Raw genomic sequence first — 22767 nt, forward strand, 5'->3', positions numbered from 1 at the left:
TTCAAGACAGCGTCCTCTCTGGTTTTTGAGATGGGGTTTTTTTCCATGTAGCCCTGGCTGTCCTGGAACTCCCTCTGTAGACCAAGGTGGCCTCTGCCTCCCAAGTGCTAGGAATGCTTTGCCTTTTCTTTAGGCTGACATCTAACTTTGCAAAGTTGAAAATAACACTGGCTCGATGTTGCAGCTCCAAGTCTCTTAGCCCTCCTGTTCTGAAGTGAGGGTCATTGTTTTCCGTAAGGCTACAGTCACTGGACACCAGCACCTGTCACTCACATAGCCTGCTCGGCCTGTGGGCTCCAGAATTCTAATCTAACATCTATGGCCAGTGAGTTTGATGAGCAAGCAACCTCCCAAGGTCGCACAGATAGTATGTAACTCATTTGGTACCAGAAAGATCTAAGCACCCAACACCCATTCAAATCCTCCAAACATCTCCCAGGAGTATCTGCTGATGAGCATTAAGGTAGGCTCACCTGTGCAGGAAAGCAGCCGAAGCTACTAAGAAAGAGGAGGGGACAGCCCCAGGCCCTTCCAGCCACCAGGGTCCACCTACGGAGCACAGTGATCAATGTTACATAGTCCCCACTTCTTACCGCTATCACATTGGCATCACCCATACCATTTGGGGTTGGTGCTGGCCCAGTTCTGCCCCCTGCTTCATGAGCCTGATGTCCAACCTGTAAGCATGGTGTTTATACAAGTCAGGGTAACAAGAACACCTCACTCCCAGCATGGCCCAAACTGTGGAAGCTGGGACAGGGAAAGGGACAGCAGCTGCTGATGAGGCTGAGGAAGAAAGAGGAAGTGTAGAGAGGAAGAATGATGACACAGCACTGGAGGGGGACACAGAAAAGAGTACAGTTTGCTTTTTGAACACTCTTGTATCTGTGTCCCTCAGGGGCTGCTAAAGCCACTGCTAACCCCAAGCAAAGCCTTGCTTTTAAGTCCTGGCACCATAAAAGGAAGAAGAGGGCCTAACAAGATGGCTCCCTGGGTTAGGGTACTTGCCATAAAGTCTGATATGAGTTCAGTCCCCAGAACCCACATAGAAGAAAAGGAGAACCAACTCCACCAAGTTGTCCTCTGACCTCCACATGCATCTCAGTGCCCCACCCAACAAATAAGTAAATCTAAAATAAGACAAGGAGCTGGGGCATGGTGGACTGCAGAGGCAGGCAGATCTCTGGATTCAAGGCCAGGGTTGTTCTAGGACAATCAGGGTTATACAGAGAAACCCAGTCTGGGGAGGGGAGGGGGGATGGACAACAAACAAAAAAGAAGCTGGACAGTGGTGGCAGCTCTCCTTAATTCCTCACATTTGGGAGGCAGAGGCAGAACTCTGTGAGTTCGTGGCCAGCTTGGTCTACAACGTAAGTCCAGGACAGCCAAAGCAATATAGGAAGACCCTGTCTCAAAAACACTGCCCCCCAAAACAAATAAAAATAAAAAAAAAAAAAGAGGAAGTTTATTATTAATGGATTATAAGCCAGGTCTAGGGTTGGTTTTTCTTCTGTTGTGGTGTGTGTGTGTGTGTGTGTGTGTGTGTGTGAAGATCCTGCTGTGTAACGAGCCCAACTCTTTGCTTCCATCTCCTGCTCCAGGAGCGCCCTCACTATGTCCTCCATGCTCTCACACAGACCTGTGCCTGAGTCTCTTGCTGTGAGCAGCAGTTGGCCTGAGGGTTGGTGTCCTAGAGATGTTCACAGCTACCACCTCTGCCCTCAAGTTCAGGGCCCACATCCCTGATGAAACCTGACTCAGCACTTCCAGCAGCCACCAACTGCCACCAGCTCCTCAGACAGAGGTGGGACTTCAGGAGTCCCCCACCCCACCCCAGTGCATGCTGGGACTTGAAGTTGGTTTGGTCTTAAGCATGTCATGTGCATGCAATCCAAGCTACTGTGAGTTCACATGTGCAACTGCAGTGTAATGTCCAGCAAAGACGATTCCCCTGTAAACACCCACCCCCTGTGGTTTCCCAACCCTTCTTATGAGATGATCTCTGAGTCTTAGTATTTGGGGTGGAGTGGTGTCCCATTTAGAATTGTCTCCACAGTCTCTGCTCATTAGCCTGTTGCTAATCTTTGTGTTGATCTACATCTCTGGGGGGAGGGGAGAAGCGGGGGAGCTTCTCTGGTGAGAGTTGAGTTGAGAGGCACACTAACTATGGGTATAGAGAATAATTCAGGAGGCAGGCTGGGCACGGGGTACTCACCTTTGAACCTAGCACTCCCAAAGGAGGTGGTTCTTGCCCACTGAGCCAGCTCCTCCGGAGGCCCACCAGGAACCACTTCCACAACTAGTAGCTCTAAAATGTTTTTTGTTGGGGTGTTTTGTTTTTTGCTCTACCCGACGTGGAACATGGAGCTCTGAGCATGCTTTAAAGTTTAAAAAGTTTATGTAGGAGGCCAGAGAGATAGCTCAGGGCTTACAAGCACTGGCTGCACTTCCAGAGGACCAAGGTTCAATTCCCTGCAACCATACGGCAGCTCACAACTGTAACTCTAGTTCCAGGAGATCTGACACCTTCACACGGGCACATGCAGGCAAAACACCAATGTACATAAAATAAAAATATTTTTTAAAAAAGTTTATAGCTGGGCGTGGTAGCACACACCTTTAATTCCAGAACTTGGGAGGTAGAGGCAGGTGAGTATCTGTGAGTTCAAGGCCAACCTGCTCTATAAAGTGAGTCCGGGACAGCCAAGGCTACACAGAGTAACCCTGTCTCAAAAAATAAAAAACAAGGTGTGGTAGCACATGCCTTTACTCCCAGCACTTGGGAGGTAGAGGCAGGATAGGTGGACAGATGTGAGTTCAAGGCCAGCCTGGTCTACAAAGAAGTCCAGGACAGCCAAGGCTACACAGAGAAACCCTGTCTTGAAAAAAACAAAAATAAAAATAAAAAACAAACAAAAAAGTTTATGTAAAAGCCAAGGATAGGGTAAGTAGAAGAATTCTTATATCTTATTTATTAATCATAAAATTCACCTATTTTATGATTAAAGTAAAAAAATGATAATAAGGTACCAGATACCAGATATTAGAATACGAGGTTTATTAAATGAGCATGGGGAGAGAAGGGAAAGGGGGAGGGGTACCACAGAAAGAGACAGAGACAGAGAGGGAAAGAGTAAGAGAGAGAGGGTAGAGAGGAGGGAGAGAGAGACAGACAGGCAGACAGACAGACAGGAAGAGTAAGAATAAGGGGGGGGGGGCAAGGTAGGATTGTCTTTTTATACAGCCCTAGGCAGAGCCATGCTCCTGTGGTAGGTAGGCAATGACATCACAGGAAGGCAGACTGAAGCAGAATAGTCCTTTTTTTCCCCCAGAGTTGAGGCCCGAACCCAGGGCTGAGCTAAATCTCCAACCCCAAGAATAATCCTTTTTGAGCAGTTTTGGTTTTTAGTTTACACAGAGCAATTTACCAGAAAATAATTCGAGAAGTCCTGTTTACAGGGGTCAAGCACAACGACCCCCCCCCTCCCCCGCTTCCTGTCAGAAGGGATGGGTTGGTATCCTCAATGCCCCCAATCTTCACCCCTGAGTGAGCAAGAACTCTGAGAGCTGGCCAGGCTCCAAGTCCAGGGGTCTCGGTCCTGATCCCTCCTGAGGCAGGGGTTTGACATGCAGGGCAGTGATGCCTAGCCCTTGCATCTTGCCACATGGCTGCATGCATATGGAGAGGACTCAGTCTCCTTTGTCAGCCTTTACTTTCAATCCACCAGTCATTTGTCAGATGGTTTCCTACTCAGAAAGATCGGTAACATGGACAACGGCATCACTGGAGGATGCATGTGGCAAATGCCTCTTGAGGGTCAAGGCTGATGACTTATTCTTCCTTTTTCCCCTTCCTTCCCCTTGCTAAGTATAGTTTCTGAACGTTGTTTCCAGACTCCTCCCTGTTGAGCAGGGTTTTGTTTTTTCTCTTTGTGACCCTGGCTGTCCTGGCTCCTTAGTAATAAATACAGGCTGGCCTCGAACTCAAAAGTGCTGGGATTAGCCACCACGCTGAGCCAGTTGAACAGTTTTAAGGAAGACAAGCAAGTGTGTGTGTGTGGAACTGACTTGGTCCAATCTTCAGCGGTGACTGAAGCTGGTTCCCACCCTCCTGAGGTTCTAGGCAGGGTCCCCAGATCACTTCTCCTATACAGGCTTCCGAGGCTCGGGGCTCGAAGAGGAGAGGAGCAAAGTCAGCCTGCCTGCTGAGTGCTCTGCAGTCCTAAGCAATTCCTTGCCCCGCCCTGCCCGCTCCTTCCCCCCCCCCCCCCCACCGCGTGCCTTTTCTGCTGAGTCAAGGTCCAGGCAGTGTGGTGCTGAGTCACTGTCCTGGGAAGAGTGGTGCTGAGTCACGGTCCCGAGGTCTGTTTTCGCTGAGTCACGGCGCCAGCTGCTCCAGATTGAACCCTTAGAGGCGGAGTCCTGGCCAGAAGGAAAGCGGACGTGCTCGTCCAGCACGTCTTCTCTGCTGAGCGGAGGCCACCAGGGTTCAGGCTCAGATGCACCACATAAAGTCAGGGAGCTATGTAGGGACGTCAAGCAAACAGCTGGCTTGTGTTTTTCACATCAAGGAGAGCACAGAGGACAGAAACTCCAAAGCCATCTCTCAGATACACGGGATTTGGGTATAACCTGAATTTATATATTGTGCATACACTGAATTTTAAAAAGAGGAATTCCCCTAGTGTTGTGAATTGAGCCAGGGCCTTACACATGCTAGGAACACATTCTACCATCCAGGTCACTGACAGCCCTGGGCTTTATGTCTGAAAGAGTTTGCATGCTGAGGGCACATAGGTTAGTTAGTAGGATGCTCCCATAGGTGGTAGCAAGAGAATCAGTTCAAACCGCTTGCCTTTAAATTAATAAATTATTTGGAAATAACTATTCCCAAGTATACATTTTGCATTTTAAAAATTGTTTTAAATTTTATTTGTGTGTGTGTGTGTGTGTGTGTGTGTGTGAGAGAGAGAGAGAGAGAGAGAGAGAGAGAGAGAGAGAGAGAGAGAGAGAGAGAGAGAGAGAGAGAGATATGCAGGGTGGGGTGCGATGTTGGGGGCATTTGAATTTGAGTGGAGGTCAGAGGACTCAGTTCACTCCCACCTTTTCAGGGTCTCCAGGGATTGAACTTCATCAGGGTTGCGAGGGGTGCACTCCAAGCACCTATCATACCCACTGAGCCTAACCCCTTGGCACAAAGATTATTTTGTGCTAAAGACTTTTTAAAAAATTGGTTCTTACTATGTAGCCCTTGCTGGCCTAGAACTCAGTTATCTCTGCTTCCTGGATACTGGGATTAAAGACATTCACCACCAAGAATAAATAAACAAAAAGTTTAGTTGAAAAAAGACCAAGGCACCAGTCATGATGATGCTCGCCTTTAATCCCAGCATTTGGGAGGCAGAGGCAGAGGCAGGTGAATCTCTGAGTTTGAGGTCAGCCTGGTCTACAAAGTGAGTCCAGGACAGCCAAGGCTACACCCCCCCACACACACACACACACAAAAAAACCCTGAAAACAAAACAAAAAAAAACAACAAAAAAGACCAAGGCCGGGCGTACTTGGGAGTCTAAGGCAGAAGGCAAGTTAGTGAGTTCAAGGCTAGCCTAAGGTGCAAAGTGAGCCAGCTGCTCCCACAGACAGCAGGCAGAGCCGACCTGCCCCATGCTATGCAGTCTTAAGTACACACACACACACACACACACACACACACACACACACACACACACACACACACACACTCCAGCAATACCTTTCCTGCTAAGTAGACCAGACAAGACTTCAAAGCAAGACCCTTCTTTTCAAAACAAGACAAATTATATTTAAAACAAAACAACAACAAAGACAGGAAATCTAGCGTCCATGTGGCAGAACCACCCACAGGCCAGGAGGAAAGCAGTGGTCTCCTGGAGGTCAGGAAGCAGGAGCTGGGATGAGTATTACCTGTTAGTCCTGGTACAGCAACACTGTCTTCCTAGGGCTCCTCCTTGCCTTGTGAAGGATTCCCTTACCCCTCAGCCTAACTGCCCAGAACTGCCCAGCTCCAAATGGTTCTCCCTGTCTCTGCACACTTATGTTACATACATGTGCATCTGTTCTCCCTGGTAACCAGTTGTGTCAGTTAACTCCCAGACGTGGCTGAGAGCCCTTATAAAAAGCCTACCTTAGAAGCAGAACAACTTCACAGTCCACTGTGTCCCCAGCCATGGTCAGTCTTGGGGTGTTGCATTTAATAAACCATCAATGGGGGCTGGAGAGATGGCTCAGAGGTTAAGAGCACTGACTGCTCTTCCAAAGGTCATGAGTTCAATTCTCAGCAACCACATGGTGGCTCACAACCATCACTTCTGGCCTGCAGGCAGAATGCTGTATACATAATTAAAAAAAAAAAAAAAATCAATGTCTCACTGAGATTAGTGGATAAGTGGTTTGTGTGGCGATTTTGTTGTTGTTGTTGTTTTGTTTGTTTATTTGTTTTTTTATTTTTTGGGGGGGGTTGTTTTGATTTTTTTGAGACAGAGTTTCCTACACTTGCTTTATAGACTAGGTTGGCCTCAAACTCACAGCGATCCACCACCTCTGCCTCCCACATGCTGGGATTAAAGGTACGCACCACCACACCTGGCTTGTGTGGTAATTCTTTGTGTGTATGTGTGTGTGAATTCTTGTACCCCAATGTACAGTAATTCTTTGGGTGTTGTTGTTGTTGTTTGTTCATTTTTATTTTCTTTCTGCTCTTCTGGACATTTGAAATTACTTCCCAAGAAAAATTTACTTTTCTCTGTGTAGGGTTTGTTGGAGTATAACAGCCCCCCAGACCTTAAAACAACTGACACCATAATGGAAGTACCATTCAGGCCTTAAAATGCAGCATGCAGACAGTACCACCGGCCAGAACGAAAACAAAGACTGAGTCCATCAAGGTCTATAGCTCTGAAAATGTCTCTAAACATACTAACCTTGCTCCTTGGCTTCTGTAGTTCAGCTTCTGGCCAGCTGTTATTGTTAGCTGAAGTGTGTCATCCCAAGGCATGGTCTCAGTGCTTAGCTCACCCTGAGAAAGGCTACAGTGGGGTACTGAACACCCAGTGTAGTCACTGGCTGGCTAACAGAGACTTTCTATTGGCTTAAACACATATTCGAGTAGTTTTCTCTGGTGGATACCAGACAAGAGGGGAAGGTACACACACGAAGGTCAGAGGACAGCTGTGCAGAGTTGCTTCTCTCCTGCTATCTTTACATGTGTTCCAGAGATCAAACTCAAGTTGTCAGGCTTGCTTGGCGTTCCCTTTCTCCAGGGAGCCATCTTGCAAATAAACGAATGAAAAGAGACATAGGAAGCAAACATTCACAATTGTGGTGGAGAACAGTTGTTTGCCAGATGCTAGTGACTTCCCCACCCAGAGGCAGAACCTTTGGAAATGTCTAAATTAGAGAAAAGCTGGGACTGAATGGTGAAAGGGGAACTGGCTCTCTCTGAGACCACTGCCACAGTGGGCACTTCCTCTGTCCTTCCCCAGCCACACACAGTTCTGAGCTTCTTAAAGATACTAACTGATCTGCTGGGCAAAGTGGCACACGCCTTTAATCCCAGCACTCGGGAGGCAGAGGCAGAGGCAGAAGCAGGCGGATCGCTGTGAGTTCAAGGCCAGCCTGGACTACAAAGTGAGTCCAGATATCCAAGGATACACAGAGAAAATGCCTTGAAAAACCAAAAAATACATAAATAAAAGGAAAAAGAAAAAAAAAAGATACTAACTGATCTAGCCCCTCCCCCACCCCACATGCCCTCGAGTGGATACCTTAGAAAGGTGATGCCCATGTCATGTCGTCTTGTTGCTCACACCTGGGTGAGGTGGGGTGTCTGGAGCACATGGAGCTTAGGGCAGACCCCTAAGGTGACTGAGGATGAGAACAAGCAGGAAAGCCTCAGCTGAGTCTTATGGCTTCATGAGCTGTAACAAGCTTTACGTATTTACAAAGCATGGTGAGTTCAGACCCCAGAATCTGTGTAACCATCCCACCCTCAAGGTTCTGAGCATATTCATCACTCTTAGAGGTTTTTTCCCCCCTTGGTGAGCCCCACCTTCTACCAGGTAACACCCTGATTAATTTAATTGGCATTTTCTAGATGTTTATGTTAGTTTATTTGTATGTACGTGTTATGTTAGTGATATTTTATACATATTCTTATCTAAATGGAATTATGGAGCAAATGGGCCATTCCCACTTTTTGGATTTTTGACACAGGGTTTCTCTGTGTAGCCCTGGCTGTCCTGAAACATGCTGTGTAGACCAGATTGGCTGGGTTTGAACTCACAGAGAGCTGCCTGACTCTGCCTCCAGAGTGTTAGGATTAGAGCAAGTGCTACTACATAGCTTTTCTTTATTTATTTTGTTTTTGTTCATTTGTTTTGTTTTGAGACGGGTTTCTTTGTGTAGCCTTGGCTGACTTGGACTTGCTTTGTAGACCAGGCTGGCCTCAAACTCACAGAAATTCACCTGCCTCTGCTTCCCAAAGTGCTGGGATCACAGGCACGCACCACCGTGTCCAGCTAAGATTTCTATTTCTATACACTATGATGATGCTAGCCTGATTGGGGGCAAATGAGGGCAGGGAGGGCACAGAGCTTTCGGGGGCTTATTATCCTCAGTACAAAATAACCCTGTGCAGCCAGACATGGTGGCACATGCCTTTAATCCCAGCACTTGGGAGGCAGAGGCAGGCAGATCTCCGTGAGTTCGAGGCCAGCCTGGTCTACAAAATGTGTCCAGGACACACAGAGAAGCCTTGTCTCAAAAAACCCCAACAAAACAAAACAACCCTGTGCTAGCACAGCATCTGTTAGTGTACCATCTAGTCATCTGCAATAAAGAAGAGTTCTATTCACTCTCAAGATCAGTCACAAGAGGAGTCTTGGGTTGTGTTGTTCTGTTTTGTTTTGGGTAGCCCTAGCAGTTCTAGAACTAGTTCTATAGACCAGGCTGTCCTTGAACTCAGAGATCTACCTGCCTCTGCCTCCCCCAAGTACTGGGATTTAAGGCATGCACCATCACTGCCCACTGTGGCCTGAACTTGCATTTCACTGTTCTCTCCCATACTGAGTGTGTATACAGGTGGTAGCCCTTATGCCTTTGGTGAATTGGCTGTTCCTCCTGCTTCTATCTCCTACCTGCTGGGTTACAAGCACGCACCGACTAGTCTCTGGGCAAAAGTGGTGTTCTAGGAGAGGCTAGCAAAGCCTGGGGATAAGAGTCTTGCTGGCTCACGGCTGGAAGGTACTCCTGAGCCTGGCATGCTTGATGTGTGCACGGAATGGAATAAGGACCCTCTGTTGGAAGTGTAGGCTGGGCTAGATCTCAAAGGGCCAGGAGTGGTGGGATAAAGGGGCAGCTGGGAACAGTTGAAAGGTGTTGACAACTTCCTCTGTTATTGTCCTATAAAGTCATCAGACAGGAGGAAGAGAAGCAGGGTGAAAAGGAGGGATGGACCTCTGGGATCCAGCTGTCTTTCTGCTTTGGGTAGCTGTTTTATTAGGAATGCTCTTTTTCTGTCCTACATGTCTGCCTGCCTGTCAGAGGGTTTCTACCCTACTTACGGATGCTCCTGTCATCGGAATTCCATGGTTTCCTATCAGGCTGCTGAGTGTTTCTCAGCTTTGGACTGTCTGCTCTGTTGATAAACTGTGTATATATAGGCTATAATCTTCACTAGAGTCCCCTGTCTTCCAGGGCTGACGACATGTTCCCGCCTGCTCTGTGTCAGGCACAGTGTAGTCAGTTTGCCCTCTGTGAGGATTCCTCCTTTAAGACACCCACACAGTCCCACATACTGTCATCTAACTGGGACAAAAGGCACAAAGAACCCCAGCTCAGACCAGGACTCCAGCCCCCAGTGGAGCATGAACTTTTTTTTCCCATAGCGGCTGGGATGCTGAGTTGCTGATTTCCTCACTGCGCTGCAGCTGCTTTTTGCTGTGTCATGTTTGGGAGGGGGAAATCGCAGACAAAGGGAAGGCAGATTTTGCTGAGTCACCCTCTGTTTCCTCAGCCTGCCTCTGAACAGTTGGTCAAAGGGGAGTGCTTTAACTTCAGGCAGGAGGAAGTGAAAGTTCTAGAAAGGCACAGAAGCCTCTTGTGTTTCTAAATTGTGTGCAGGGCCCTGTCTGAAACACTTCGAGCTGGCTCATGCATGCCACACAGACACACACAGACACACACGTGCATACACACCACACACATATACATACATACCACACACACACACAGTTGCTACTGTTAGCCCCATGCTTCTCAGTTACAGACGCTGGCAATCTTATCTGCCAAGTGGAAATCTTTGGAGTTACAGCTGACTTTTTTCTTAGGTCTTTCCTATTCTGAAATCTACCGTGACAGCCTGTGAGATGGGTTCTCGGTGTGGGCATTCCCTGTCTTTCTAGCTTCCTGAGGCTGCCTGTGCATCTTAGCTTGTGGCTGTGTCTCCCATCTTTATGGAAGGCAGGACAGCAGTCTTCTTGTCCTCTTCTGCTCCTCTCTTTCCTTACCCATCAATTGTGTCTGAACCTGTCATGCACTTTGTGATGATCTATATTCTGAGGGATGGTCCAGGGGTGAATATTCAGCTAGCCCCTGCAGGAGGAACAAAGTCATGGATTGGGCTCTTTCTGGTGTATGAGGCAAAGGAAGTCAGAAAGCTGAATCAGCGTGGGCACAGAGGCGGGGGCAGAGACTGAGAAGGGACGAGAACAGCCTGGCCTACCCACCTTTATCCTGAATGGTGGGTAGTCCATATTCTAGATACATCTGGGGCTCCCCTCTGGAAGCCAGGACTCAGATACTCAGGGTCAGCAAAGCTTGTGTCTCTTAATGAGTGCACAGCCTGAGGCAGTGCCTCTGTCTTTGGGTGCCCCAGTTCTCCATGTAAAAAAGAGGGGGGACATGTGTTTCATTTTCTGGGGCCCTTGGAATAACAGGGTCTAGATCTATACGCTTTTCATTATTGCCCCTTAAAGTCCTGTACTTGAAAGGGCTTTGGTAGGGTGGCCAGGAGGGAGATCTGGCTTCCTATTACTAGGACTAGAATTCTGGTTCTGCCATCAATATAGCGATGTGACAAGAAATTCCTTGACTTCCCTGTTCCTCATTAGAATTAAATTAGAAGAGGGAAGAAAATGGCAGTTGTACAGATCTTGTGGGCTGCTGTCAAGATCAGGTGAGCTGCACACAGCAAGTGCTCCACAAAGGTTAGCTAGGATTACACTTTGTGGTTGTAGCTTAGTTTCAGTTCTTCTGGCAGCTCAGTGTCCTGACAGCCAAATAGCATCCCCATTCACAGGAGGAGCCCTTGTGCTCATTCTTGCTTTCATCATCCTGGGGAAGACGGTCCTTTCCACAACACCTGGAGAAGCATCTGCTGGTTGGCAATGGGCATAGCTGCTTGCCCTGACTACACCGTTCACAGGCTATAGATATGCCACCCGCTTTCTAGGAACGTAGAAGCTGTTCTGTTAAAGTGAATTCACATCCTTAAGCCTCAGTGTCCTGGTATGTAATCAGGCTAATCCCTGAATTTCTCCGGTGGAGGGTGGTTTGTTTTTTAAGAGATTGGCCTGGGGGCTGGAGAGATGGCTCAGTGGTTAAGAGCTCTGTCTGCTCTTCCAAAGGTCCTGAGTTCAATTCCCAGCAACCACATGGTGGCTCACAACCACCTATACTGAGATCTGGTGCCTTCTTCTGGTGTGCAAGCTCACATGAATGCAGAACATTGTATAAATAAATAAATAAATCTTTTAAAAAAAAAGAGAGAGATTGGCCTGTCTCTGCCTCCCCTGGGATTACAGGCATACACCACCACTCCTGGCTCTGGTGGAGTTCTTTGGGGTTCTTTTTTGTTGTTGTTGTTGTTGTTTGTTTTTTTCAAGACAGGGTTTCTTTCTCTATGTAGCCTTGACTGTCTTATACTCACTGTGTAGACCAGGCTGATCTCGAACTCACAGTGATCCGCCTGCCTCTGCCTCCCAAGCGCTGGGATTAAAGGTTTGCGCCACCACACCCAGCTTCTGGTGGAGTTTTTGATAGTGTGAAGTGAGTTGTCTGCCTGTAAGAGGTCTTCAGTTCCTGTGAGCTGCTATTTTGTTGTCACTGCTCAGAGTAGCAGAGATGATGACAGCATTTTTTGCCAAGTACCACAGCTTCTTGGGCACACGCAGGTGAGACTTGGCCATCCCATTCTCCTCTGTGGGGGGATTAATCCTTGACAGGCAGTTGCCAATCTCTGCTTTCCTTTTCTTGGAGCCCAGGACTTGCAACCACCAGTTTTAAATGATAGCCTTAAAAATAGAAGAAACTGCAATACCCAAAATTAATCTGTAAGCCCCACCTGCCCAGGAACCAGATAACTGCTCTGAAAACTGGGAGTTATAGTTCTTAAAAAATAACAAGGCTACTGGGTGCGGTAGTGCACGCTTTTAATCCCAGCACTCACAGAGATCGGCCTGCTTCTGCCTCCCAAGTGCTGGGATGAACAGCATGCATCATCACCATCCTGCAAATAATATTTTTTAGAGAAGCTACTTTTAACAACAACCAAAAAAGAACAGCTAGAACTGTAGAGGCTTTGAAGAAGCATCCAAAGCACCCAATGTTTATGTATTCTCTGTCCAGAACTGATGAGAAAGAATCACTTGGTGACTCTGGTGTCCTGGTGAGGGGCCCTCCTCCCCGAGAATTCAGGTAATTGTCCAAGCCCTACCCTGTTAAGCTTCACTGGGTATCTGTGATGATAGATGGGCCAGAATGTTATGTTCTGACTCCACAGTCTCCTGGATTTAGGCATTAGGAAGTGATTTTGTGGACCAGGTTCTAGGAGAGAGCTGAGGAGACAACCAGACACTTGGATTCTGTTCTACACGAGACCCCGTGCAGGACACTTCATCCTCCAACTCCATTTCCACACCTGTAAAACTTGAGCCATCTACCCAAAAGTTAGCCTTCGTAGGTGCTGGCAAACGGAGCAGGGGTGAATGTACGTAAAGGATTTGAGACAACCATCTGTCCTCAGGGTTCTGGGAAAGCAGACTCAGGTAGACTCGGGGGAGTTGGGGGGGGCCTAGGTGAGTTTGCCCACCAGTATCTTACTCTGACAAGCATTGCCTGCTAGTTCTGGAACCTTCCAGAGCCTGGAGGGGGCTATTCCTGTCTTCCTGTCACTGAGTAGAGTAGAGGGTTCTGGAAAGGACCTATATCCTGCCCAGAGGCAACTCACTCAAATTGAAAAAAAGAGAAAAAAAAGTCATATGACTGCTGGCCAGACCAGCCCGCCCCGGGGCGGGGTGTTGCAACAGGAGCCACAACGCAGTCTCAGCTGGGCGGCGACCACGTGACCCACTTACTTAAAGGGCTGGCGCGGGCAGCCGCAGCAGCTCACGGTCGCCAGTCGCCTCCAGAGTTTCCGCAGCCAACCAACCACTGAGTGGAACTTGCGGGAGCAGAGTATAGCCCGGGGCTTGAAGCGAGCAGAACCAGCCTGAGCCAGCCCAGCCCGGAGATGGAGCGCCCACAGCCAGACAGGCAAGCAACTGCGCGGGGACGGGAACTGTGACGACCCTGTTCAGCCTGGGAATGTCGGCTGTGGGGCCAAGGGACTAGTTAACGCCCAGTCTACGCTGGAGGGAAAAAATGTGATTCACCCTTCTAGGGGTGATGGAATGGGAGTATCCAGGTTTGAGGGCTGGTGAACACACTGCTGAGTCCTGGATCCTGGACTTACATTCTAGGCGGGGTGCTTGGCTCTCCTGGTGGCAAGGAGTGGTCACTTGTCAGGCTGGACTTGTCCTGGAACTCATATGTAGATCAGATTGGCCTTAAATTCAGACCCGCTTCCCTTGGCCTCCAGAGTGCTGAGATTGAAGGTGCTCTGCCAACAAGCTTAGCTTTTTGAGACTGGGTTTCTCTGTGTAGCCCTGCTTGTCCGGGAACACACTCTATAGACCACGTTGCTCTCGAACTGAGAGATGTGCCTGCTTTCTGCCGCCCTAGTGCTGAGATTAAAGGCCCATGTCACCGTGCCCAGCTCTTTTCTCTTTTATATAATAATGCTAGTCTTTTTAATTTTTAAAGTGTCTTACTACATTCTATTTATTGTACATGTGTGCCACACTAAACGTGCAGAGGTCAGAGGACTTGAAGGGAGTCACTTCTCGTCCACTGTGTGGGTTCCAAGGAAGATAGGATTATCAGGCACGATAGCCTTCCTAGTTGAGGCATCTCAGGCTGTCTATCCCTCACTCCAGACAACTTCTAGCATTAATGATTGAACTTAGGACTTCAGACATTCTAGGTAAGCATTCTACTGTTAAGGCACAGCATCAGCACTTTTTAAACACAGTGTCCTACTAAGTCACCCAGGCTCTCCTGGACTTCTTTGATTAAAGTTGGATCTCCCAGACTATTTTCATTTTTTTCCAAGACAGGGTTTCTTGGTTTTTTGTTTTGGTTTGGTTTTGAGTCTTAAGTGGCCTTGGCTGTCCTAGATGCTTTGTAGATCAGGCTAGCCTGGAACTCACAGAAATCAGCCTGACTCTGCCTCCCCAAGTGCTGGGATTACAGGCATGTGCCACTCTGGCCTGCTTACTCAGACTGTTTAATGCAGACACTTTTGAGTGTAATATGTGGGTACTCCTTGAGTGTGTTTTGCTTTGTTTTGTTTGAAATAGTCTTCCTAGCCGGGGCGTGGTGGTGCATGCCTGTAATCCGAGCATTTGGGAGGCAGAAGCAGGTGGATTAATGTGAGTTTGAGGCCAGCCTGGTATACAAACCGAGTCCAGGGCAGTTAAGATTACGCAGAGAAACCCTGTCTCAAAACACCAAAAACCAAAACAACAACAACAAAAAACCCAAACCAAGCAAATAACCCCCCCCTCTCCAAACTATCTACCGTTGAGCATGGTCCTCAGACTAGTGTGGCTCTTCAGTGTGGTCAGGCCATACTTTGCCTTGCCTTCACTGGGAATAACTAGGATAGGAATTCTCCCTGTGGTTTGGGGGACTATTTCCCATAGTATTGAACGACGGGCATCTGTGCGTGGTTAAGACCATGGCTTGGTCTAGAGTGGAGGGTAGAGTTGTTCTGCAGGTGTAATCTTCGAATATGAGGTCCCAGCATGGAGGGCTTGGCTTGGGGAGAACCATTCACAGCCACCCCTACTGAGTCTCCTCCCTTCTTCCACAGCATGCCCCAGGATTTGTCTGAGGCCTTGAAGGAGGCCACAAAGGAGGTGCATGTCCAAGCAGAGAATGCCGAGTTCATGCGGAACTTTCAGAAGGGTCAGGTGACCAGGGAAGGCTTTAAGGTATGTGACATGTAGGTTGACCAGAGCATGGGGGAGGATATATACAGTGGGCATATCAGGGGTTAAGCCAATAGTTTAATGGGGAGATTGGAGCCAGGAATAACGAGGGCTTGTCCAAGGAAGTCATCTTACTAACTTTGATGCTGTAGCTCAGATGAGAGGGTCACACAGCAAGTTCCTGGCTTTCTATGTGACGCTGGTGGAGGAGCTGGGCAGCAAGGTGGCTAAGTGAGCACTTATTCCGTGGTGGCCGCTTTATACTCCTATCTCAGTCTTGAGTAGATACGGGGAAGGCACCTCTCGATGTGGAAAAGACAAAACCCAAACAAAGACAGTCTCCTTTCCGAGCATGTACCACTCTTGACCTGGTTAACTCAGGGGCTTGCACAGGCTGGATTGGGTCTCTTCCATCGACCCACAGTCTTAGCTCTTTGGGAAGATGGGCTCTCACTACATAGTTCAGGAACACACAGTTGTGAAACTAATGCCAGTAGAAAATACCAGACACACAGTAGAGGACACACTGTGACTGTGCGTGGGGAGTGGACAATCGTGGGGACAGAAGAAGGCAGTCATGTAGGGACCTGACAAATTGGCTCTGGTTTTCAGCTGGTGATGGCCTCCTTGTACCATATCTATGTGGCCCTGGAAGAGGAGATAGAACGCAACAAGCAGAACCCTGTCTATGCGCCACTCTACTTTCCTGAGGAGCTGCACCGGCGGGCTGCTCTGGAGCAGGACATGGCCTTCTGGTATGGGCCCCACTGGCAGGAGATCATCCCTTACACGCCGGCCACACAACACTATGTAAGGCGCCTCCAGGAGGTGGGCCGCACTCATCCTGAGCTGCTGGTGGCCCACGCATACACCCGCTATCTGGGTGACCTCTCAGGGGGTCAGGTCCTGAAGAAGATTGCACAGAAGTCCCTGGACCTGCCTAGCTCTGGTGAGGGCCTGGCCTTTTTCACCTTCCCCAACATCGACAGCCCCACCAAGTTTAAACAGCTCTACCGTGCTCGCATGAACACTCTGGAGATGACACCTGAGGTCAGGCACAAGGTGATAGAAGAGGCTAAGAGCGCATTCCTGCTCAACATTGAGGTGAGCCCCAGTGTTCCTCCAAGCCACACTCCTCTTATGGAGGGAGGGTCTGGGAGTCACAGTTAATTAAACACAAGGACTTGGGACCATGGGCCTGTTTTGCTACTTACTAGCTGGATGGTTCTAGGCAAATCTCTTCATCTCCCTGGTCCTCAGTTTCTATGTCTGCAAAATAGGGATAATATTAGCACCCATCTTCAAGGTGTGAGAGGCAAGCAAGTTGATCCAGTTCAGTCCCTGGGGGCGCTGGCATAGGGAAGCACTGGGATAGCATTGCTCTTGTGCTGTGGAACGTGACCATCAAAGAGATGGGCATCTTGTGACAAGGCTGTGTCTGTACATGAGGAGCTTGTGCATAGCCCAGTTTTCATTGTAAGGGTTTCAGGTCCTGGAATGCTTCAGGTGGCATTTACTGATTTTTATTTTATGTGTACTGATGTTTTGCCTGCATGTATGTCTGTTGATGGTGCTAGAGTTCCCTGGAGCTAGAGTTACAGCCAGTTGTGAGCTGCTATGTGGGTACTGGGAATTTTGAACCCTGGTCCTCTGGAGAGAAAATACTGCTCTTAACCTCTGAACCATCTCTCTAGCTGGAGGGGTATAGTGTCCTGTTGATGGGGTTGCTATGGTGGTCAGGATTCCAATTTGTGACCTCCTGGCTCCCACTTTTAGCCAAGGACCCCTTAGAAGTTCAGCAGGTGCCAGGCATGGTGGCACCCACCTGTAATCCCAGCACTCAGGAGGCAGAGGCAGGAGGATCGCTGTGAGTTCAAGGCCAGCCTGGTCTACAAAGCCAAGGCTACATAGAGAAACTCTGTCTCAAACAAACAAACAAACAAACAAGTTCCAGCAGGCAAGAACCCTTCAGCTGGGGTCTCCAGCGTGTCCCATTAACATGGCGGTCTGTCTTGTTTTCAGCTGTTTGAGGAGCTGCAGGGGCTGCTGACACAGGACCACAAGGATCAGGGCTCCTCACAGATGAAGCGGCTTCGCCGGCGGCCTGGTGGCCTGGTGCAAGGTAAAGGTGCTCATGGCTCTTCTTGGCATGAGCATGGCCCAGCTGGGGTTTCTTTACTCTCCTCTTTTCTGAATGTTTTAAATTAGAACTAGGATGTAGACCAAGGGCCCAGGGTTAGCCTGTCCCATGTGACTGTGGATGAACTTTAAGACTTCTACCTCAGTTTCCCCACACTGGGGAAATGTGTAGTTCACTGACACAGAAATCTTTTCCTTTAGACCTCTTCACCCTTGGGCTGAAACAATCCTCCTGCCTCAGTCTTTGACAAATAGCTGGGATTGTGTTTGCCTTTCAGACCCACTAAAGGCCCCCAAGCAGGCCCCTATGAGGCAAGGATTTGGGAACCTATTTCTAGCGCTCACCCTCCAGGGGACACTAAGCCATGTAATTACTGGACTGTTGGTGCCAGCCCCTCTCTCCCGTGCCTTGTTTCATAGTAGCTGGAGCTGTAGAAAGAGTTCCAAAAGGACTAACGTGACGACACATCCTGCGCCTTCCCTGAGCCTGTCACCCCTGGGATGGAGTTTGGCAGGGAGTGGGTGATGGAAGAGAGGATAGGCAGGGCAGGCCATGTGATGCTATCTTGCTCGATGCCACCCTAACCCACCTTCTGCCTAAGCCTCTCCCAACTGGGGCAGTACCCCACAACCCTGTTACTAGTAGTAGTACTTCTGGTGGGCTGAAATGTGGCCATTCCTGATGGAATCAGGCACCTGATTGGTCAGGGGACTTTGCCTTGGCATGGCTGGGTGTGGAAGAATGAACAGCTTTGGGGGAGTTAGTGAGCTCCTAGCTTTGAAGGTGTTCAAGCAGTGGCTAGTGGGATGGACACTCTGTGATAGCAAAATCCTGGCCTTGGACTAGACACCAAGGCTCCTCTGCTCTGTGCACTTTAATGTCATATACCACAGGCTGCATGAGTTTGACTTTGTCTGTCTTTCTCTTTCAGGCACTACCCCTGCAGAGACACCCAACGGGAAACCCCAGACCAGCACTAGCACCTCCCAGTCACCGTTCCTCCGATGGGTCCTCACTCTCAGCTTTCTGGTGGCAACGGTGGCAGTGGGAATTTATGCCATGTAAATGCAAATGGGCTGGCCCCCAGGCCTGTGAACTCTGTCCAATGTAGCCTTCTCTCTCTGTAGGGGAGAATCTTGCCTGGCTCTCTTCTCTTGGGCCTCTAAGAAGTTTTTGGTGCTCCTAGTCCACTCCTGTGTCCTCCTCTTCTCTCTCTGGAATGGAGAGGGAGATGCCTGACACATTTTTCCCTCACCCAAACCACATCCAGCCAGTATCCTGAACTTTGAAACCAGCAGTTCCCGATTCCTGCAGCAGAGCTCAAAAGCTGTGGCCTGCAGAGGCAGCTGTTCTGAGCCCAGTGCCCTCGGTTGTCTGTGTCCATGTTGACTGACCATGACTGCTTCCCCCGTGTCTCGGCCACTTTGATATCAGTGTGCAGATTTTCTGTCTTGTGTTTCTGTCTTGTTTTTGTTATTTCCCCAGTTCTGCCTGAATGGTGGTATCTCGTTGTGTTGTTTTTTTCTAACAAAGTTGGGCTGTCTTTTGAGGGGTGGGTAAGGTATTTAACAGTTGTAACCTTGGTCTCCAACTTCTATGTGAAATAATAAATGGAATTACCTGACAGTCACTGCTAGTGTCTGCTTGTCTCTGCTGTCCATGAACAGGGCCCGACCCCTCATCTCTAAGGTGCCTGGAAGGAGGAGGGCAGGTGATGGTGGCTTGGTAGCTGCAATGTTGGACTGTGCTTGATATTTGGAAGTGACCTTTAAGCAGTTGGGCAGATCTTACTGACTGTGGGTGGGGATATGTGCATGTGTGGGTGGAGAGGCCAGAGGTCAGCCTGGGGTATTTTTTAGGAACTATGTACCTTGGTTTTTATTTAGAAAGGATCTCACTATGTGACCCTGGTTGGGGGAACTTGCTGTGTAGACCAGCTGGCCTTGCACTCACAGAGATCTGCCTGCCTCTCTATCATGCTGGGATTACATATGTGTGTCCCCACACCCAGCCATAGGGATCCTGCTGTTTCCCTAATTCCCCGGTGCTAGGATTACAAGTACCCCTCACCATGCCTGTTTCACATGGGCTCCAACTCAGGTCTTTACTGACTGACCTATCTCTTCAGCCCCAAGACTCATATCTAATGAGGATGAAATAAAAAATTTAAATATAAAAAAAAGTTTCCCAAGAAGAGACTTGATACCCTATGAGCATATAAAGGGGGAGGAAGTCCCCTTCAGTCACAGTCATAGGGGAGGGGAGTAAGGGGAAAATGGGAGGGAGGGAGGAATGGGAGGATACAAGGGATGGGATAACCATTGAGATGTAATAAGTTAATAAAATAAAATTTTTAAAAAAGTTTCAAACCGTCTGACTAGAGAGTGACTCGATCCACAGAAACTATAATACTCCTAACTAAAAATATCCCAGGAAACTTATTAAGAAGACTAATAGGCCAGGTGTGGTGGTGCATGCCTTTAATCCCAGGTGGATCATGAGTTTAGGCCTGCCTGATCTACAAAGTGAGTCCAGGACAGCCAAAGCTACACAGAAACCCTGTCTCGAAAAACCAAAATAACAAAAATCCAGAAAAACAAAAACAAAAAAACCCAAACCAAAACAAAATCAAAATCAACAAAATTAAAAAATACTAGTGAGCCATGCTTAAGATCATGATATGTCTTAAGCTCTTGTGTGTATACCTGTGTATAGGTGCACATGTGTGGGGTGCTGTGCACAAATATGTGCAGGCCACAGGTCAGTATTAGGTGTCTTTTCAGTCATTATCCACTTTATTTTTTATTTATTTTATATTTAGTATTGAGAAGTGAACTCAGGGCCTCACACATGCTAGGAAAGCCCTCTACCACTGAGCTATATTCCCAGCCCTGTGCTATGTTTTAGGACAAGGTCTCTCACTGAATTTAGAACTTACCAGCTGCTTAGACTGGTTGGCCAGCAAGCCCCAGGGATTCCCTATCTCCTCCAGCACTGGGGTTATAAGCAATGCTGTGTTCAGGTTTTTGTTTGCTTGTTTGTTTTTTGTTTTTGTTTTTGTTTTTTGAGACTGGGTTTCTCTGTGTATCCTTGGCTGTCCTGGACTCACTTTGTAGACCAGCCTGGCCTCGAACTCACATCCATCTGCCTGCCTCTGCCTCCTGAGTGCTGGGATGAAAGGCACATGTCACCACACCCGGCCATATAGCCATACAAACCCCTTTTGGTAATATTAAGAAAACCTTTGAAGCCGGGCATGGTGGCACACGCCCTGTGATTCTGGCACTTGGGGAGGAAGAGGCAGGTAGATATCTGTGACTTCGAGGCCAGCTTGGTCTACAAGGACAGCCAAGGCTACACAGAGAAACCCTCTCTCAAAAAACAAAACAAACCTTTTGATAAGGAAATGAGTAGACCACCATTGCTCTCTCCTCCCACCACATTAGTGTAGGTTCAGTCCTGTAAGCAGGTGAACTCCAAAGCTCCAGAGTTGCCTGTTTAATGCATCTGAAGTACTTACACCTGCATTTTTTCTCAAGTGCATCTGTCCAATTCTTTTTAAAGATTTATTTGTTTATTTTCTGGGTAAGGTGCTCTATTTGTTTGTACACCCTCATGTAGAAGAGGGCATCAGATCACATTATAGATGGTTGTGAGCCACTGTGTGGTTGCTGGGAATTGAACTCAGGACCTCTGGAAGAGCAGACAGTGCACTTGACTGTGAAGCCATCTCTCCAGCACAGCCCCCCCCCCTTTAAAAAAGATTTATTTTAATTTTTGTTTTTGCTTTTTGCTTCCCACCCCCACCCCCACATAGGGTTTCTATGTAGGCCTGGATGCCCTGGAGCTCAGTCTGTAGACCAGGCTGGCCTCCAACTCAGAGATCCACCTGTCTCTGCCTCCTGAGTGCTGAGATTAAAGCATGCACCACCACTACCTGTCTATTTATTTTGAAAGATATATTTATGTGTGAGTGTTTTGCCTGTATCTATGTATGTTCACTACATGCATGCATACTGCCTGTAGAAGCCAGAAGTGAGCATCAGGCTCCCGGGAACTGGAATTACAAATGGTTGTGAGCCACCACATATGTGCTGGGAACTGAACCGGGATTTTCTGTGAGAGCAGCCAGTCCTTTTAATTGCTCGGCCACCTTTCCGGTACTCAGTCTCTTGACCACTAAACTTGCTGACTCTGCTTCACTCTGTCTCTCCCTAAACTTCTTTTCTGTGCAGGAAGTCAAGTGTCCCACCTGCACCGCAGGGTGGCCCCAGCCAACAATGTGGATTTACATTCTGCTGTTGGTGACAATTGTTGAGAACAGACTCAGAGCCTAGACTTTGTCCAAGAAGAGAATAAAGCAGCTTAAAATAGAATGTGTTAAACTTGTTTTGGCACACGGGGATGGCCATGAAATGTTGAGAAAACCAAGTCTTAGATTCACTTAATGTTGTTTATAAGCTGCAAAAGTGCTCATACTTTATTCTCTGTAAATACGTATTTGAGTGGCTGTGCAGGCCACAGGTTTACACTTGTTCATGTGGACCATAGGAACTCAACCAAGGGGAAATTACATAACTAGTATTGCTGTGCCAAGTCTGTCATTCCCTCGGCAAGATTTCTACTTGGAAATTTCATATGCTTTTCTTTGTTTGAGACAGGATTTCTCTGTGTAGCCCTGACTATCTTGGACCCCCTTTGTAGACCAGGCTGGCCTTGAACTCAGAGAGATCTGCCTGCCTCTGCCTCCCCTAGTGCTGGGATTACAGGCGGGCGCCACCTCACGTGCCGAACTTCGCATGCTTTGAGTATTGCCATAGAATTAAAAACTTTCTACAACCATCATCATCGTCATCATTCATTAGCATCTGGATGAAAGAAAACCTCTGGCAACTTAGGTTTAGGTACCATCTGGCCTTGGCTACACGAGTTGCATTGGAACTGACCTGCCTCAAAAGCTGCCTAGCTGGCAGCCCTGCTGGCTGGGGCAAAAAGACACCTCTCCGGATACTCCTTTGTCCCAGTAGCTAGGAAAGGTGTCATTTTCTCATGCATTTTCTACATAGGTTTTTTGTTTTTGTTTTTGTTTTCTGGTTTTTCGAGACAGAGTTTCTCTGTGTAGCCCTGGCCATCCTGGACTCACTTTGTAGACCAGCCTGGCCTCGAACTCACAGTGATCCGCCTGCCTCTGCCTCCCGAGTGCTGGGATTAAAGGCGTGCACCACCATGCCCGGCTCTTTTTTTTTTTTTTTTTTTTTTAAGGCAGGGTTTCTTGAACCT

General features: G+C 48.2%; 1 protein-coding gene across 1 annotated transcript; it reads left to right on the top strand.

Moving 5' to 3' along the window:
- Nucleotides 1-13397: 13397 nt before the first annotated feature.
- Hmox1 (heme oxygenase 1) lies at nt 13398-19030 on the top strand. Its single transcript, XM_051168922.1, has 5 exons — nt 13398-13569; nt 15230-15350; nt 15960-16451; nt 17370-17469; nt 18419-19030. The coding sequence occupies exons 1-5, from the start codon at nt 13547-13549 to the stop codon at nt 18550-18552; spliced, it is 870 nt and encodes a 289-aa protein (XP_051024879.1). The 5' UTR covers nt 13398-13546; the 3' UTR covers nt 18553-19030.
- Nucleotides 19031-22767: the final 3737 nt, after the last annotated feature.

This window comes from Acomys russatus, chromosome 26 (assembly GCF_903995435.1).
Source record: "Acomys russatus chromosome 26, mAcoRus1.1, whole genome shotgun sequence".
In the NCBI taxonomy this organism is placed as follows: Eukaryota; Metazoa; Chordata; class Mammalia; order Rodentia; family Muridae; genus Acomys; species Acomys russatus.

Bases quoted from the DNA above. Each gene is read 5' to 3' on its own strand.
- Hmox1 (XM_051168922.1), top strand. From the start codon at position 13,547: ATGGAGCGCCCACAGCCAGACAG. The intron at 16,452-17,369 runs GTGAGCCCCAGT...TCTTGTTTTCAG, and splicing joins CATTCCTGCTCAACATTGAG to CTGTTTGAGGAGCTGCAGGG. The intron at 17,470-18,418 runs GTAAAGGTGCTC...TTTCTCTTTCAG, and splicing joins GCCTGGTGGCCTGGTGCAAG to GCACTACCCCTGCAGAGACA.